This window comes from Oryza glaberrima, chromosome 5, assembly GCF_000147395.1.
Source record: "Oryza glaberrima chromosome 5, OglaRS2, whole genome shotgun sequence".
NCBI lineage: Eukaryota > Viridiplantae > Streptophyta > Magnoliopsida > Poales > Poaceae > Oryza > Oryza glaberrima.
The window spans coordinates 1,306,766-1,324,414 of NC_068330.1; the positions used below are offsets into that span (position 1 = coordinate 1,306,766).

General features: G+C 44.5%; 3 protein-coding genes across 5 annotated transcripts; 1 reads left to right on the plus strand and 2 right to left on the minus strand.

The window, feature by feature from the left end:
* Window positions 1-704: 704 nt before the first annotated feature.
* Window positions 705-3,603, plus strand: LOC127773246 (tetraspanin-6). The gene is made up of 3 exons (XM_052299282.1): window positions 705-1,703; window positions 2,347-2,666; window positions 3,430-3,603. Exons 1-3 carry the CDS (start codon window positions 1,203-1,205, stop codon window positions 3,467-3,469), a joined length of 861 nt encoding a protein of 286 aa, XP_052155242.1. The 5' UTR covers window positions 705-1,202; the 3' UTR covers window positions 3,470-3,603.
* A 1,458-nt stretch (window positions 3,604-5,061) lies between these two features.
* On the minus strand, window positions 5,062-6,811 carry LOC127773248 (uncharacterized). Its single transcript, XM_052299284.1, has 3 exons — window positions 6,474-6,811; window positions 6,156-6,277; window positions 5,062-5,512 (listed from the first exon to the last, which is right to left on the minus strand). Exons 1-3 carry the CDS (start codon window positions 6,763-6,765, stop codon window positions 5,348-5,350), a joined length of 579 nt encoding a protein of 192 aa, XP_052155244.1. The 5' UTR covers window positions 6,766-6,811; the 3' UTR covers window positions 5,062-5,347.
* A 1,431-nt stretch (window positions 6,812-8,242) lies between these two features.
* On the minus strand, window positions 8,243-16,418 carry LOC127773239 (uncharacterized). 3 transcript variants are annotated; one of them, XM_052299272.1, is made up of 5 exons: window positions 15,312-16,418; window positions 14,812-15,145; window positions 13,921-14,703; window positions 12,214-13,314; window positions 8,243-11,391 (listed from the first exon to the last, which is right to left on the minus strand). In XM_052299272.1, exons 2-5 carry the CDS (start codon window positions 15,005-15,007, stop codon window positions 8,618-8,620), a joined length of 4,854 nt encoding a protein of 1,617 aa, XP_052155232.1. In that variant the 5' UTR covers window positions 15,008-15,145; window positions 15,312-16,418; the 3' UTR covers window positions 8,243-8,617. The 3 variants fall into 3 exon arrangements, with proteins under 3 accessions (XP_052155232.1, XP_052155231.1, XP_052155230.1); XM_052299271.1 differs by having other exon boundaries at window positions 14,812-15,141; window positions 15,243-16,418; XM_052299270.1 differs by having other exon boundaries at window positions 15,243-16,418.
* Between the last annotated feature and the right edge of the window lie 1,231 nt (window positions 16,419-17,649).

A 17,649-nucleotide genomic window follows, 5' to 3' on the forward strand; every position in this document is an offset into this window, starting at 1 on the left:
TTGTCATTTTGAACAAATCCCAATCGGCTTGACCTGATTGGCCATGGCATCCTGATGAAAAGGACCAAAAGGTGAGAGCAGAGGAGGAAAAAAAAAGCAATATGCATAAGATGGGGTACTCTTTTTATTTGCCACTGATTCTATGGCAACTCAACTAGGGCCCTTCTTTACTTGCAAAGTGATGATACCAGTGTGATATGGCCATAAAGCTAATATTGCTTGATGCACTTGTGAAGAAACTAAAGGCATTTGCCTGTGCCTCCTCCTTATCCTTGCAAGCCCAAGAATCCCAATTTCATTTTTTTTTCCTTCATGGTTAAGCATCAGGATGGAGGCTAAGGCATCCACACTAGCCAACAATCACACACCATAATTGTATTATTCTAGTGCTTTATCACACAGAATCAATACCCAAGAAGCATATGAAGTGGATGTTTTATTCTTATTCCATGGAACAGGAAGACCAGTAGCAAGTGGAACTGAAAAGAGCATATGAGTTCTGGCCAAATCATGACAGTATCCTTGTTTGGTGTTCAAGGGCTCTAGTGACCTTAGCTCTGGTGTGCTTAAATTCTTAAAACTGTTGAGCTACAGAAAGCTTCAGAATAATGCTACATGCTACATATTTTAGTTCTTTAATTTGTTGGGTATATAAAAGCAAAGAAACAAAGCGCTAAGGCGGATTACGCGGAAATGCCTTGAAATAATCACACACATGTAAGGATGGATTAAGCGCCTCTGAAAGCTAAAGTTTGAAAGATTTAACAATGAACAAGATAGGAGAAAAAGGAGGAGGCTTAGCTAGATTTTCCAAAACAATCAAGGCAGCAGCATTATTAAAGACAAGCAGGCAGCCACAAAGCAAGCAAAGGTGGGCATTAGAATACACACCTTGCAGGGACACATGCAGAGTCATCAGGATGAAAAGCTAGTCCATGGTGATAAGAAAAGCAGCTTGCTTGCACCAGACCTGATCACCCCAAAGCAAGAACAAGAAGAACACCTCCTCACCAATCAGTCAGTACTCAGTACAAGTGAAGCAATCTCAGCAAGAACAGCATAGTTACATATATATATTTAGATAGATAGCCATCTCATTTCATATAATAAGCCCAAGTCCAGTGCAGTGAACACAAGAAGCTCTTGTTCTGAAGATTCAGAAAGAGCAAGAACTTGTTGATTTCAATCAAGAAATCAAAGATATGTATCCTTACAGATTCAGCAACGTGATGATCGGATACCTGAACCTGGCGACGCTGCTGGCGTCGATCCCGGTGATCGGGGCGGGGCTGTGGATGGCGAAGGGGTCGACGGCGACGTGCTCGTCGATGCTGCAGACGCCGCTGCTGGTGATCGGCTTCGTCGTCCTCCTCGTCTCCCTCGCCGGCTTCGTGGGCGCCTGCTTCCACGTGGCGTGGGCGCTGTGGCTCTACCTCCTCGCCATGATGCTCCTCATCGCCTTCCTCCTCGGCCTCACCGCCTTCGGCTTCGCCGTCACCGCCGGCGGCGGCGGCACCCAGGTCCCCGGCCGCCCCTACCGCGAGTACCACACCTCCGACTACTCGTCCTGGCTGCAGAAGCACATCCAGGACGCCAAATACTGGCGCCCCGCGCTCGCATGCGTCGTTGGATCCAAGGCTTGCCCCAAGATCGCCAATTGGTCACCCATGGATTACCTCCAGCATGATCTCACCCCAATCCAGGTAACAAAAACTGATGGATCTTTTTTTCTTCATCAGAGATTATTATACTATACAGCTCAAAGAACTCAAAATGAGATGATTCTGTTTGCATTTGCATATACCTTCATCCCAAAACATCATCAACTTTTCTTCATCAAAGATAATACTACAGCTCATCAACAACTCAAAATGAGATGATTTTTTTCACATATATATATCTTCATCAAACCATCATCTTTTCTTCATCAGAGATTATACAGCTAAAGTCTAAAGAACTCAAAATGAGATTATCTGTAACCATCATCTTTTCTTCATCAAAGATTATACAGCTAAAGTCTAAAGAACTCAAAATGAGATGATTTTGTTCACATATATATACCTTCATCAGACCATCACCTTTTCTTCATCAAAGATTGTAATACAGCTCTCAAGAACTCAAAATGAGATGATTTTGTTCGCATATATATACCTTCATCAAACCATCATCTTTTCTTCATCAGAGATTACACTACAGCTCCCAACAACTCAAAATGAGATGATTGTTTGCATACACATATATATATAACCTTCATCAGAACATCATCAATTCTTCATCTATCAAAGATTATGCATCATACAGCTCAAGAACTACTCAAGATGATTAATTGTATTGTATCCATAATAGTCGGGGTGCTGCAAGCCGCCGACGGCGTGCGCGTACAGCGGCGGGGTGGCCGTCGGAGCGCAGGACGAGGACTGCTTCCGGTGGAACAACGCGGCGGGGATACTGTGCTACGGGTGCGAGTCGTGCAGGGCCGGGGTGATGGAGAAGGTGAGGGAGGATTGGCACAAGATCTCGGTGCTCAACGTCATGGTGCTGGTGGTGCTCATCTGCATCTGCGCCTGCGGCTGCTGCGCCTTCAGGAACGCCCGCCGCTCCGTCTCCGAGTACCCTTACGGGGTAAACCGCATGCACAAGATCCACCCCCGATGGGACTACTACTGGTACTCTTAATTAATTAGGCTTTTGTTTTTAATATACTTGATGTGTTCTTCTTCTCTTTGAAAAAAAAATTATCTTGTTCTTTCTTCTAGTTGTTGTTGATGTTGTTTTGCTTTGCTTGGATGTTTTGTTTTTGGTTGCATTCTAATTTTTACCTCATTTGTGTTTGGGGTTGGTTTAATTGTTCAGTGCTGACAAACTCTTAGTGCTTTCTAGCTACTACTAGCTGTTTTCACCAGAATTTCGTTTTCTTTTTTTGTTCTTTCTTCCTCTTCTTGTTGCTTTTGCTTGCATGTTGATTATGCCCTGATTTTTTTTTCTTGTTGCCTCCCACTCTCTTGTTTTATTTTTGTCTTGCATTTTACCTCATATGTGTTTTAGAAGTGTTGAGAAACGCATTGGTGCATGCCTGGTTAAGCACTTAAGCTAGGTATTAAGAAACTGATGGGTTTATGGTTGACGATAATCTGAAAACAAAATGGATCATTCAATTGCCAAGGAACAGTTCTGTTTTTCTCTTCAAAAAGCAAGAACTTTATTTGGGAAAAAAACTGTTCTTTTTTTTTCAATTGCATGATTAAGCTTCTGCGGTACCAGTAGTAGTACAGTTCTTACAATGAAACTAGATATATATTCTGATGATGAAATTTACGGTTGTGCTTCTGAAGTACTAGCAGAGTTCTTGCAGTGTACTACTAACTCTTTTTACTCTGATGTCTTCTCTGTGATGATTAACATTGCTTTATGGCTTAAATTTTGTTGCAGGTGGCGATGGTGGCGTGATAGGAGAGAACAGCTCTACTAGGCTAGCTATTTGTATTCTACCCTTGTATGATATTTTGATCTTGCCCAAGAAAATTAAAATAGCTGAGAGTTGATTCAGTTCCTCAATATTGTACTCTGAACATCTGAAAGTCTTCAACTCTCTGGGTTTTCATATGTACATCTTCCTTCAGTGCGAATAATTAAGCTGTTGTACATATTTGGGAAATGCAAAGTAGCACTCAGCAGATGATAAAGCAAAGAGGTTTATCTAGGCCTTTTCAGTATGGTAGCTCATGTATTTTTCTCATTATGTAGAAATTGTAGTTGATAACTAAGGGGGAAATAGGCGCTTTATCTTTCACTAAAAGTTGATAAGGGACTCTTCAGTGCTCAAGATATTTTAATGCAATTCGATGTTAAAAAAAAATCATCCTTGCTTGTGTAGCATAATTTTCTTCAATGTAGTAACGTGCATGTAAATATATCTAGGTTATCTATCTATGATAAACCAGTTTAGACTACTGAAATGTTTCCAGCCTCTGAATATAGGACAAACAATATTTCAGATGGCGAGTTCATAATTAATAGGTACTAAAAAAATATGTGTAATGAGTAAGGATAAAACTGATAAAAAGAACATAAGAATCTGATGACAAGCAGAGTCAATGTGACAGTGAGGAATGAGGTGGTGATCATTGATTGTATCAATTACCACAGAAAATGTTCACCCTAAACCTTTACAAGTCCAAGTGGGAATTTTATCTCCAGTAGATAGGCAGCAATTGTACCTAATCAGGATGATCCGCAGATCACAAAAGATATGCAAAGCTTCTACAGCAGATGTCTTACGTGTATGAAACAACCTACATTTCGGAAGCAAAGTATCCACTGTCCATGTCATGATGACAGCTCAGGATCTTCTATCAAGGAACTCTGGAAAGACTGACCAAATTCTACAACATGTTGAAAGAAATAAACAATATGAATATATGCACATCTCTGCAACCCATGAAGACCTTCAGTAACAGGTGAGTCCAACGAGAGACTACTGATTCCTAAACAAGCAGACCCGTGCTTTGAAGTACAAATGACTACAATCCATTGCAGCTCAAAACTTCCAGCTTAGCCTACACAGTCCTATTCATGTGTCCTCAAATTCCTAGAAACAACACTATCACAGGATTCAAGAAGATAGCACATAACTGAAAAGTGAAAAGCAACAGTAGGTTTTGAACTTGTAGCTGTAAGGACTATCAAAAGGGATTAACATATGGACACAAATGCAACTGTAGAACACAATTGCTAAGTAGCTAAATATGGAGTTTGGAATTGGCTGTACCATGGATAAAAAAAAGTAGAATACTGCAGTTGATGTCTGGCAAATAAATAGGGATTAGTGACTACTTCTGACAGCTCGAGATCATGGAACACCAGCATGGATTTACTTCATGCATAATGAAGTAGAGGTTCTACCTTAATTAAGCTTGCAATCCAACAAAACTGCTCTATTCTTCCAAGATATCAGGACTCAGCCACTCAGGGAATACATAGGGAAGGGGTGAAGATTAACAGAACAAAAACAGTTGTTGGCAGTTATTACTATAATGGCTTCTTCCGAAATTCTGTAACATAAATGCACTGAAAATTGTAGGTTGCAGATGTTGCCATGTTGGCCATTCCTGGCCTCTGGCACAAAACGAAAATCACATCATTTATTTTAGATACAACATAGAACAGATACTCCAATACAGGGAACAAAAATTTGAGAATACTGTTGATAGAAGCGGTACAACTAATGTCCCATCAAAGGATTGTTACATCCATGAATAGCACAGAACATATATGTCATCCAAAATAACAGGGACAAAACGCAGCAGAAGAAGCGGGTTAGATTTCTTGCCATTTTCGAGGGAGCTACTTAAGCCGTCGCAGGTTTCATCTCTTCTTCAATCCGTTTAAGATCAGCCAACCTTTCAGTCCATGCCCGCTCTCTGGCCACTGCAGCCATCTTCCTTTCTGTCCTTTCTGCTTCCTTTCTCTTAACAGCAGCAGAATATTGTGCTTTGCGCTTCTTTTTTTCATCCTGGACAAACAACAGATATGATCACAACCAATTGATTAGAAATAAATGGAATGTTATTATTGACATTGAAATTGAGCTGAGATACAAGTAATTTGATAAGATGAAGATCCAAGTAGTTAGGCATATGTGTCCAGCAACATCACAAAAGATCCGTTTTGAATACTTTTGGGCTATAAATGTCAATAAAAAATAGCACAGTTAAAACTAACATAATTTGAATTGTGGAAGAGGAATAAAGAGTCACTAGAAGAGCAAGAACAGCAAAAACATGCATATGGATATGGATTTAAACATTGCTGAACACCATAGAAATTACCTACGCACAGTAACAATAATTAGCTTGTCCAGTTCCATCATGATATTTCAGACTATGGTAGCCTGCTACTGCTCGGTGGCACGAGAACTAGAGTAATGTGCATCCATCCACCACTACCAACATTTTGCCGAGGCGTGACAACTAGAGCACTATCAAGACTTTGTTGACTAGTTAAGAAAGCATTTCAAGCCTAACACTAGACCAAGGATGACATATTGATTGTAGGATGATCAATAGCAAAATCAAGGAACCTGCCACTACTCCTACAACAACATCAACAGGACAACATACGAGCACGCACGCAGATAACAGAAAAGGAATGCGCACCATGATAAAGGCCTTGCGCTGCTTGATCCTCTTCTTTTCCTTCCTTCCCTGCACACTGCCTTCATTCGGCTGGTTCGCCGGGATAGGCTCCCCAGGCTTGCACTTCACCCAGTAGTACGGACCTGTCGCGAAATGCTACAACAATCAGCATAACCAGCATCCACCCATCACCCATACATCGCACAATCGAACAAACCGAAGGATCGCGCGGTAAGAGACGCAGAAATTGTGGGGGAAGAAACCGCAAGGATCACTCGGATCACACCATTTTCAACTACTATTAGCAAACAAGAGGAGGACGAGAGATCGGAGGCGCACCTTTGGGGCGGAGGCTGGCCCTCTTCCGCCGGGACTTGAACCCGGGCCGCCGCTTCGGGAACCGGGTGTCCATGAGCCCGCTGAAGAGGCCGGCCCCCATGGACGGCGCCTGCGACGCGGTGGCGGCGGCGGCGGAGAATGGGCGGAGCCCGATCGGATCCAGCAGCCGAAGAAGAGGCGGGGGACGAAGGGGGAGAGGAGCAGCATGACGCGTCGCGCCCCGGAGGAGAACCCCCGCCGCCGCGGAGGATAGCGGCGGGAGGGCTCGCCGGAGAGCTCGGAGGAGCGCCATGGGAGAAAAGGTTCTAGAAGGTTTTTGGTGGGCTAGGGTTTTTCGCGGAGAGGGAGAAGAAGGTGTAGCAGCGTGGCATGCTGCTTAGATGGGCCGGGAGTTGTGTTGGGCCGCTTGCGTTTTAGAAGAAAGATATGGGCCCGGCCCAATGACTCGACTGCGGCGACTAAATTCGGAAAAATTATTTCGTCCCTAAATATAGCAATCTATCCAAACTCATAGTAGTAGCACTAAATATGGCAATTAATGATTTTTCACTCGGACCCACATGTCATTGATACATGAGAGCTCACATATCATTGATACATTGGTGATAAATAGTTAAATGTTAAATCTAAGAGTAACACAAATAGTTAAATGGCCCGGCAAATTTTGGAGGGAAATTGGAAAAAGAAAATACAGTGATTATATGATTAATTATTATTTCCAATACTACTAGTTACGGCAAAGAGTTTCGTTTACTGTATTTTACTATTTTATTTGTATTTTTTCCTTTCATTAATTTCATGAGATTAATTAGGAAATTATACGTAGTATAAGTCAGGTAGGAAAATTGAAAAGTACTAGTAGTTGATGACTGAAAAATGCCAGTAAAGGTCAAGGTTAAAAAGAAAAAAAGAAAGTCTTATTACACCAAGCTGTTGAACTTGATCTACGGGCGTAGCATAAATGATCGGTGCTCGTATTTCCTTTTGGTTAACGATCACGAATCAGTGAAGGCGGCGAGTCGCTGTCATGTAGGCTGTGTGGCGCATCCAACACTTTACGTGACTACTGGAGCCTTCTTTGTCCCCATGCCTCCCCTCTCTTCCAGTCCACAACTCTGCACTCCTCATCTCATCTCATCTCATCTCATATCGAAATGGGAAAAAGGACTAGAGACTGGTTCATTTTATTGCTATTTTAAATCCTACTAAATTTTAACGTTACTTAGTTTGTCTTGATAGGGTAACAAACTAGACATGATGTTACCAACAGTATTCTATCAAAATTTGATAATTCTCAATGTTTCCATTCATAAAAATAATACCAAAATATAAGTAACGTCTTACCAAATTATAATAAAGTTCATTTTGACATTAAAAAAAGCAAGCCCTATATTTCTGCTCCTCTGTCTACCAAACCAGCAGACAGGACAACCCCGACGACGAGCTTAGCTAGAAAAGCCGAGACATCACAATGAACTCGTGAAAAGAAACTACAAGATCTGATATGTATAGAAACAAGAAGAAATTAAATAAATCAGTAACATAGGGAAAGCGGCACCTTCACGTGCGCCTAAATCGAAACAAATCCGACCTGATTGAACTGCACAATACTAGTATACAGTAATATAGATAGCCAGAAAGAAAAGTTAAAAAACACATACGACATGGAAGCAGGTTGTATACAGATGATAAAGGCCTTGGCAATGTACTCCACAGCAATAACAATACAAACAAGACATTGGAATCATTTCACCAAAACTCCAGCAGGCAAAGGAGTAAACTCAGTTAGGAATCATTACCACATTACAATGATCTGTGTGAGGTTTCTGCATAAATACTGATAGACATACCAACAAACATCCTTGTCAGCCAGCGGACAGCATGACCAACACCTCTAGCAAAACCTACATCACTGTTAACAGGTAAAAACTATCAAGTATGGAGCGGCTGCAGCAAAAAAGAAAGGTACAAAAAGTTAATACCAGCGATAAATTTAAACGAACTTCTACTGCAAATCCTACAACAATATGGACAGGAAAGCCATTCACTTTCCCATGTTTAGTTTCATCCCAAGTTACAAAAACTAAGTATGATACAGAGAGCAAGAAAGCATTGCACTATTGCCGCTACCAACACTACAGACGCTACCTGCTTCCTATGTCTTTCCATGTATCCACGTCGTTGCTGCTGCTCAACATCTTCGAACCAGAGCCGTACTGTGCCTTGAGAGCAGCCACAGGGTCAGATACACCGCTAACCAGGACCCCAGCACCCCCAAGCCTCCCAGGCTGCTGGAACCCCGAAAGGAGTTCGATTCCATTCCTCTTATGAAGATCGGCAAAGTTTTCTAGTAGTTTGTGATCTGATGTATGTGGCGGCATTGAAGGTTGCTGAAATTCCGCAAACACGCTGAGCGCGCCATTTTTGGTTGAGTAAACTGGTACACCAGCTGACGGTCTCTGACACTTTGCCACCATAACCATAGGCTCAGGCTGTATTGTTCGCCCATCCATATGGTCAAAACTCCTCATCGCTCTCTCCTCTAGCCCCAAGTTAGCAATGATTGGAGGCCTGGAAGAATAAACCAGGCGTTCCCTTGGATTACTCAACAACCTAGAAGAAGCTGGCTTATCAACCTTTGGTGAGGGGGGCTTGCTTTTGCTTCCATGAACTGATGAACCAGAGCTTTGCAAGGATGATTGATGGCTAAGAATTTGCCCAAACAACTTGACATCACCAGGCCGCTTTTGCTGCTCCTCATTCCCAGCACTTGTCTTGACAGAACAAGGCCTAAACAAGCCTTCACGTGCTTCCTCTCTTCTCCCAGTCGATAGAACCCCAAGATTTCCATTCGAAAGGCCCAAGCTGCTGGGCCTGCCATTCTGGAATTTCGATACTGTGAACTGGTCCGACTGGGAAATGCCTGTGCTTTCAGATAAGCCACATACTTCAGTTCCAAAGTGATTATTTCGTCTCTGTTGCATGTACCCATCGACATTAGAAAACAGTGCATCATGACGATTACTGGACTGGTCTTTAAATGTTGGGAACATGTTCACATCTTTTGCCCCTGAAGCAATGCTGGCTCTGTTGCCATGATCCTCAAAATTGGGTGTAGTTATGGCAGCTATACCCTCAAAACAGATTGAGGTAGGATCAGGCAGCGACGAACTAAATTGGACAGGCATTAAATCCTTTGGGGTAAGGGGCTTCGGTTTTGATTGGATTGGATCTGCCAGCTTACTTTGCTGATAATTTGAAGTAAATGCAGGACTAATGGAGGAAGCACCATCCATGTTCTTGAAGTGGATGATATTTTCCTTACTAACCCCATTTTCTGCAGGCAAGCAAACAGACGGTGTTGATTTTCCACCTTTACCAATTGTACTCTCATGTGAACATCCTTCGATCCTGGAAACATCAATGCCAATCCCTTCAGAATGTAAACTGGATCTACTTTCCACATGCGCTGCCGCAACCTGTTCAACTGAAGTGGCCATGAGATCATCTCCATGCATGTTCACTGGTGTTACATCCTCTATGTCTTGCAGCTTATCTGTGCTCTCAGGACAGTTAATGTCGATACGAGCACATGATGTTTGATTAATGTCTTCACGTAACTGTTTATGATCAACAAGAATGCTGCAGTCTTTTTCTGCTTTGCTTTCACCTTCCTCGACATTTATGTCCACAACATCAGGCATGTTTGATTTGTCAGCTTCTGGCTGCCTAGAGGCAATATCAGAAAGAGGATTATGTCCTTGAATTTCTCCATCAGAAACAGGACATGCATCTATCTCCACTTTAGGACATGACTGTGCACTACAGATAGCTGAATCCATCTCAGCAATACAGGCTCCATCTGTACCACTCCTTCCTCCATTGGCATCACCTGTAGGGAAACCAGCATCAGCAGCACCTTGATGGATCAGATCCAAACCAAGTGATTTCCGAGCCTTGCTGAAAAAAACCTTGCATTGTTCAAATGACTTGCTCTTCACGTATGACGAAATTCGAGCGAAATCCTTCCCATATCTATTCATAGCCTCAATAAAACTTGACTTCTCATCATCATTCCAATCAACTATGTCAACTTCACACTCCTGATCTGAGAGAGTGCCGTCATCATCAAAGTTTTTATCTGCTTCAGGAGTTAAAAGATGCTCCATTCTTGAGATGATCCCTATCTTCTGGCCAGGATCAGCAGAACTGGTAATGCATGAGCCCATGCCTTCTGGGGAGAGAGTTCCACATATGCCTGCCAAGACATCAGCAGCTACAGATTCTCTCTCGTGCAAAGAAACATCCCCAACACAATCCTTCTCGGATCCTTTGGTAGAATTATCAACACCACAAACAGTCCTCAGGATAGATTTCGCAGAATTTTTCTTCACTTCATTCACATATTCAAGGCCTTGGGCTGCCACCTCTGTGGCCACCCCAAGCATATCAAGTGATGCCACATTTGCCTCAGGATTCCATTTCTTTCCAGATACTGCTCCTAGGTAATTGCTGGCAGGTTGCTGTTGCTGCCGAAGATCAAGAAGTTTCTTAACTTCTCGGAAACTATCAGATTTATGGTGCTTGTAGTAGAACTCAATACAATCAGCAGTTGTCTTGTGCTGAAGGAAACTGGATATTTTGGAGAAATCCTTGCCAAATGTTGCAAGTTTCTCCATAAAAATCTCCTTTTCCTCCTGAATCCATGGATTTATCAAAGCTCGCTCCTTCTCAACTGAAACAGGATCCTCAACTAAACCGTTCTTGCTCACAAACTTAGCACCTGCCTTCTCTTTTTCGTCAACAATCAGTGCAGGCATTTTCAAGTAATTTCTGCAACGCTTGAGCTGAAATTCTGAAAACAGCTTCCTTGCTACACCTGACATTTCTGTGATAGGAAATGTGCTTAAATTACCAGCTGCATCAGAAAAAAAAAAACATAATCAAATAGAGGATCACAAGAAAACTGTTTAGCAAGGAAGATAGCAAGAACTACAGAATTAGCCAACAAAAACTTTAGTCTTACATATAAAAATCAGATATAACATTTGCAAAAAGTAACTGGTGCAGATATGTCTAGGTTATATCCAACAAACAAATACTGCCATAATAAAAACTACCTTGTTCCACTTCTCTATTACTACAACCATGTCTAGACTAAGTCTAATGCAATTTAGTCATCCTTGAATGCATTTTCCAGCCTAATGCGGTCATTACAAGCTAGCCAAAAAGCACAGTACATTCTGTGCCAACTTATTCATGACTATAAAACGATAGAGAATATGTACACACACACAAACTTTAGTTTTTCCTCTCAGGGACAAGAAATGACTCGATCAACATTCTTATGGTACAGCGGCAATTCAATAAAACTCCCATAGTTGACTACATATCCTTGTTGAAGCGGTTTATGTCCATAACTTTTTGCTGTGTTTGTTACAAACAAACAAGCCAGGTAAAATGTTTGACAAGTTCAAACCCGAAAGGCGGGTAGACTAGCAAAATCTGACAACAAAAAATGGCAGGCGACATGGAGGCCAAAGTGTAAAAAGTACCATGTTTTTGCTAACCACCTTGCTGCATAATTTACTGGAACATTAACAATTTCAACTTCATGGAAGTTGGCACCACATCACATGAAAGCAAGTAAAATTTTAAGCAGCAGCTGTGCACAAATATTAAAGGGCAGGAGAAAACATTTTGAACTGGCAATTATTAACTAGTGAAATGAAAATCTAACCTGGTACAGCCAATCTGGAGCGATTAGAGGACCGTTGCCTCTGAGATCCGCTCTGTGATGATCGGTTGCTCTGGTCTGTGCGCTTATGAGACTTAGAGCGCTGCTTTCTTACAGAAAGAAGTCGCACATCCTCCTTCCAGAGGTGACGCAGCACCCTGAACTTGAAGGTAAGAATCTGCTCTTTGAATCTTTGTCGATTTTTAAGTATGGCATGCTTCTTCTTGATAATTACATCATTCTTCATTTGGCTAGAAAGATAGCTTGATGCCAATAAATCAAGATTGGACCGATCAGCTGGCACAGGCTTAAATAGTAATTGAGAATTTTTTTTGGCTTCACTCCTGTTCGCAGCAATAATTTGATCCATTAAGTTATATTTAACTTCACGATAAGAGCAAGGCCTTGTGGCCAAGTCACTGCTTCCATCTGCTTTCATGGCATTAAAATTTTCTTGGCATGGATTCTCTTCGCGCTGCTCAATATTGACATCAATTCCAGAACCAGTTTTTCCACATGGATCAGATGGGATAACATCAGCAGCGGCAGGGACCTGACCCAGAGCAACTCCAGGACAAGCAACACTCTCTTCTGAAGAAACTGCTTTTGCATTATGAGCTTGAGCTGTCTCTACTTCCATGAGCTCTGAGCCTTTTACATCAGCATCCTGCTCCATAGAAATCTTGGGAGAAGGGGTCAGCTCTCCTTGTTCTTTCACAGGTGAAGGTGAAGGATTTTGTGCATAAGTTACAGCTGTAGGTGGATCTTTGAGTGTTCTATTTCTGGCTTCCACATTAACAGATTTAAGTTCACCTTCCAAGGAGTCAATCTCAAGTTCTGTCTTTTCGAGCTCTTTGCTAATGCTTTCCTTCAGTAACAATAACTTACTGACATTGGACAGTCTTTTCGAATCCCCAGAACAGGAATCTTCATGTTGCACCAGTTCAGAAAGGACCTTTGCAAGCGAATCAATGGGATCACCCTCAAGCTGATCTAACTTAGTGGGGACTTCGTTATTGCAAGCCTGAACGTCAGGTCCTGGGATATTTTTATTGGATTCAGTGACTGTATTTGCTGTCAGTTCACAGGATTTATCTTCAGGGACTGCAGTTGGAACATGTAAAGGAGAAAGTCAGCAAGCAAAATACTCAGCATGATTGTCTTTTCGATCTTCCACAGTATATTACATGAATGCATTGTTAGCATGATCAACAGAGAAAGGAAATAATCAGGAATAATATGCCATTGTAATCTCATATAACTAAATCACGGGAAGGTATAAAGCCAAGTATTAGGGGACAGGATCAATGCAGATCCAAGGACAATGTAAGTATTGTTGAGGGCATTTCAATTTATGTGGTAAATTGGTAGCACAGCTATAACAAAATGCAATTGTGCAGCACGAACATGATATTCAAAGCAGAAACTCTTTTTCTGTATAGTATCTACTGTCTTCAACAAATAATCGTGAATAGTGTTTCCTACACATTGGCTCTAATATCCCTAGCGAGAGTGAGATCCAAATAATAGAACTGATTGGATCATTCAACAATAGAACAGGGCAGATACCTAGATTAGCTCAGTATAGAATTAATGAAACTAAGTTGTGCTCATATACAAGGACACGCAAGAGAAAAATGACAGGACAAAAGAAAGGGTACAAACAACTATGTTTCAACATGGAGAACAAGGTCAAAATGGGCTGCATACCTGGTGATTTACATGGCGGTGCAGGTGATGGTGCCGCCACTGGGGACGCACAAGGCGCGGGTGATGGTGCCGCCACTGGGGACACACAAGGCGCGGGTGCTGGTGTATGGGTGATTCCCTTTTGTTCGGTGGCAGTTGGGCTGCCTTCGGCAACAGCTTCAGCAGACTCTGCAGGTCCTTGCACCTTCTGCTTCTCATACTTGGCCAAACCTTGCCCCCATCCAAGCCGAGGCTTCTTCCTTGGTGCCTCCTCCTCAGAGACCTGAGGAGCCGCGACGGCTGAGGACCGAGCTGAAACGTCCTTCTCTGAGGCCGCTGCTGCAGCGGCCTGTCCAACAGGCACAGGTCCAGCCCCAGCAGCGTCTGCAGCATCAGATCTGCTCTCCCTCCGGCGCAGCGGCCGCCAAGGAGTCACACGGTGATGATGGTCTCTATCCCCCCTATCAGCCCTATCACCAGGAGGGTCATAAGACATCGGTACAGCAACTGATCTCAGGGGCGACCTCCTCAGTGGCGGAGGCGGGTGTTCTTGGTGGTTTCTGGAGAAGTCGCTCCCGTATCCCCTAAAGGGCGACCTCCGGTAGGAACCCCGCATGTCACGGCCGTCCCTCCGGCTGCCACCACCACCACCACCACCGTACCGGCTGAAACCCTTATAGCCGCCGCCGCCACCGCCACCGTCGTCGTCCAGCCAGTACCGGTCTGAGCGCGACGGCGTGTAGCCGAGCGATTCATCGGGGTAGGAGCGGTCGTAGGAGCCGCCGCCCTGTCGGTAATAGCCGTCTGAAATAGCAGAGCGGTTCCGGCGAATTAGAGGTGGAGGAGAAGTCCACGGCGGCGGGGGAGGTGGCGGCAGCATCAGATCTGACGATTTGTGAGCGAACGGCCTACCTGAGGAGGCCGACGACGGCGTCCGGCGAGGTGAGGGCCGCGAGTGGTCACGGAGGGGCGGTGGCGGCGGCGGCGGGTGGTAGGGCGAGTCGCGCCACCTCGGCGGCGTGGGGGCTGGCGGTGGGAGGGGGTCGCCGTCGTGCCTGCGGCCATCCCTGTACAGGAAGTCCCTCCGATCCGGCGGCGGCGGAGGCATCCACGGCGTGGTGGTCGTCGTCGTCGTCGTCGTCCAGCCCGCGCGAATCCCCAGCTCCGTCCGCCGCCTCAAATCACATACGCGCGGCGAAGAAGCCAACTCGGCAGCGCCTCCTCCCTCCTCCTATCCCGGGGCTACCTACAACAAACCCAAACACGCCTCCCCCACGATTAAAACCAACCACCAGAAATCCACGGCCGCCTTCGCCACGGGGTACCACGAGCCGACGACTAACCGTCCCCGGCAGAGTCGGCGGCGGCGGCGGCGGCGCTCGTCGGTCGTCGCAGGTCGCTAAGAGACGTACTCGTCCAAGCCTTCCCTTCACCGCCACCCGTCGAACAGGCGGCGGAGGAGATGCGAGGCGTCGAGTCAGGCAGGCAGTCAGAGGTGCAGGCGGCGGCGCCGAGAGCCCCCCACGTCGGCGAGGCGTCTGCGGCGGCGTGGGCGGAGGCAGAGGCGCCCTGATCTGCGTGCAGGGAGGGCGGCGGCGGTGGAGGCGGAGGCGGAGGCGGAGGCGGGCGCGGCGCAGGGGAGAAGGAAGGAGAGAGGGGGGAGAGGTGGGGAGGAGAAGAGAGGAGAGGAGAGAAAACGGAGGAGGCCGCGGCCTGTGACAACGTGAGACGATAGAGCGGACGCAACCCCAGCCCCTTAACCCCAATTGATCCGCATCCTTACGTCCGCTCCCCCCGCACAAAAAAAAATAAAGAAATAAATCCTCCCCAAAATTCCGAATTAAAATACCACCCCTTTCTTTAATTAATTAGTAATTAAAAAATAAAATAAAAAGGGGAAGGATAAATCAGAGCGAGGGCAACCAGGCGGCTGACCAGCAACGCAAGCAAAGCAAACAAACCTTCCTACCTCACCCCACCCCCACCTCAATTTACCTTACTACCCCTCGCCCCACCACGCTATTTACGGGAATACCCCCTGCCCCACGATCAACGGCCAGGATCGCTCGCGCGGACGGGCGGGCAAACCGAGGACTCCTCCTCCTCGTCCTCCTCGCCACCAACTCCAAACCAACGTCCTCGACGCCGCCGACGACTCGCCGGCTGGCCGCCGCCGCCGTGGACGCCATTAACAGCGAGCCCACGCGCGATCGGGAATATCGGGCTGCTCCACCCGCAGCGACGCGCCGATCTGACGCTAAACCAGACATTAAGGAGGAGGAGAAGGGGGGGGAGATCGGGATCGGGGATGGAGACGATGAGATGCAAGAGAATTCGAGGGGAGGAAGGAGAGGGTTGGTTGGGTTGGACGGATTGGGGGTGGATTACTACTGCTGCTACTGCTGGAATGATTCTGATCTGGTACTAGTAGCGATCGACTAGCGAAGCTTTTGGGTGCGATTCCACCGGCGGGTGCTGGCTGCTGAAGTAGTAGGATTTTATTACGCTACCGGTGTTGTGTGATGGTGATGGAGAGAATGCAACTTTGGATAATTTTTGCTCTCGTATCCTCGTGTGGTTTCGTTGTGTTTGGGCCTTTCGGGAGGGGAGGGGGCATTGTCAGAGCGCTCCATCCCACGATGGACGGGTGTGATTCTTTCTGTCTGTCAAAGCTTAGATGTGGTTCATGTAGGAAAAATCGCGGTCCGGCTCCGTTAAAAAAACAACTTATATTATGGATATCTCTAACACTTGAATTCAAATTAAATTCCTACACGATTATAATGTTTCAAGCTGTGTTTACATCTAATGGTGCGATCATTTCAGCAGTGGCAGTGGACAGTTTAGCCGCATGCAAAACAAGAAATACAATTAGCATATGATTAATTACGTATTAATATATACTTTTTATAAATAAATTTGTTGGATTTTTTTTAACAACTTCTTTATAGGAAGTTTTCGCATATATATACCGTTTAGCAGTTTGAAAAACGTGCTAACGGAAAACGAGGAGAATCTAATCCTGTAAGCTGAAAAGAGCGCACCCTAAGGGTAAAATTTTTTGCCGCGTCACATCAGATATACAGACACACATTTGAAGTATTAAACGTAGTCTAATAACAAAACAAATTATAGATGTCTCCTGTAAACTGCGAGAGGAATTTATTAAGCTTAATTAATCTGTAACACCACATTGTCAGATCATGGAGTAATTAGGCTTAAAGATTTGTCTCGCAATTTACATAATCTGTGTAATTAGTTTTTTTCCCTATATTTAATACTCCATGCATGTGTCAAACATTCAATGTAACAGGGTGAAAAATTTTGCCAGGAATCTAAAGAGGCCCTCATTTCACTAAAGATAAATTATTTACTAAAGTGAAGTTAAGCAAATTATCAAATAATTAAAATATTTTTTAAGAAAACAAATGTAGTACAGAATTGCAACATCGTAGAATACTAACTAAAATATTCTTAAAAATACCACGCGCAAATATTTGAAAAGAAACAAATGAACTAGTGAAACATCTAAACATAATTACCGAACGCCCAAACAACACCACGTGTGGTACCCCCCCTCCCCGAAACTATCGCGGTCGACCGAAATACCCCCCAGAACCACAAAATCGGACATTGTTCAGCCCCCAACTATGTAAACCGGATGAATTACCCCCCCTCGACCCAATCCGCGGTGGTTTTGGTCTACGTGGCAGTCCAGTCAACAATTCTTTTAATAAAAAGTTGGTGGAC

Bases quoted from the DNA above. Each gene is read 5' to 3' on its own strand.
- LOC127773246 (XM_052299282.1), top strand. From the start codon at position 1,203: ATGTATCCTTACAGATTCAGCAACGTGATGATCGGATACCTGAACCTG. The intron at 1,704-2,346 runs GTAACAAAAACT...TATCCATAATAG, and splicing joins ATGATCTCACCCCAATCCAG to TCGGGGTGCTGCAAGCCGCC. The intron at 2,667-3,429 runs GTACTCTTAATT...ATTTTGTTGCAG, and splicing joins CCCCGATGGGACTACTACTG to GTGGCGATGGTGGCGTGATA.
- LOC127773248 (XM_052299284.1), bottom strand. From the start codon at position 6,765: ATGGCGCTCCTCCGAGCTCTCCGGCGAGCCCTCCCGCCGCTATCCTCC. The intron at 6,278-6,473 runs GTGCGCCTCCGA...ATTTCGCGACAG, and splicing joins GGCCAGCCTCCGCCCCAAAG to GTCCGTACTACTGGGTGAAG. The intron at 5,513-6,155 runs GTGCGCATTCCT...TTGTTTGTCCAG, and splicing joins AGCGCAAGGCCTTTATCATG to GATGAAAAAAAGAAGCGCAA.
- LOC127773239 (XM_052299272.1), bottom strand. From the start codon at position 15,007: ATGCCTCCGCCGCCGCCGGATCGGAGGGACTTCCTGTACAGGGATGGC. The intron at 14,704-14,811 runs GTAGGCCGTTCG...CTGCTATTTCAG, and splicing joins GCCGTCGTCGGCCTCCTCAG to ACGGCTATTACCGACAGGGC. The intron at 11,392-12,213 runs GTTAGATTTTCA...TTTCTGATGCAG, and splicing joins CTCCAGATTGGCTGTACCAG to CTGGTAATTTAAGCACATTT.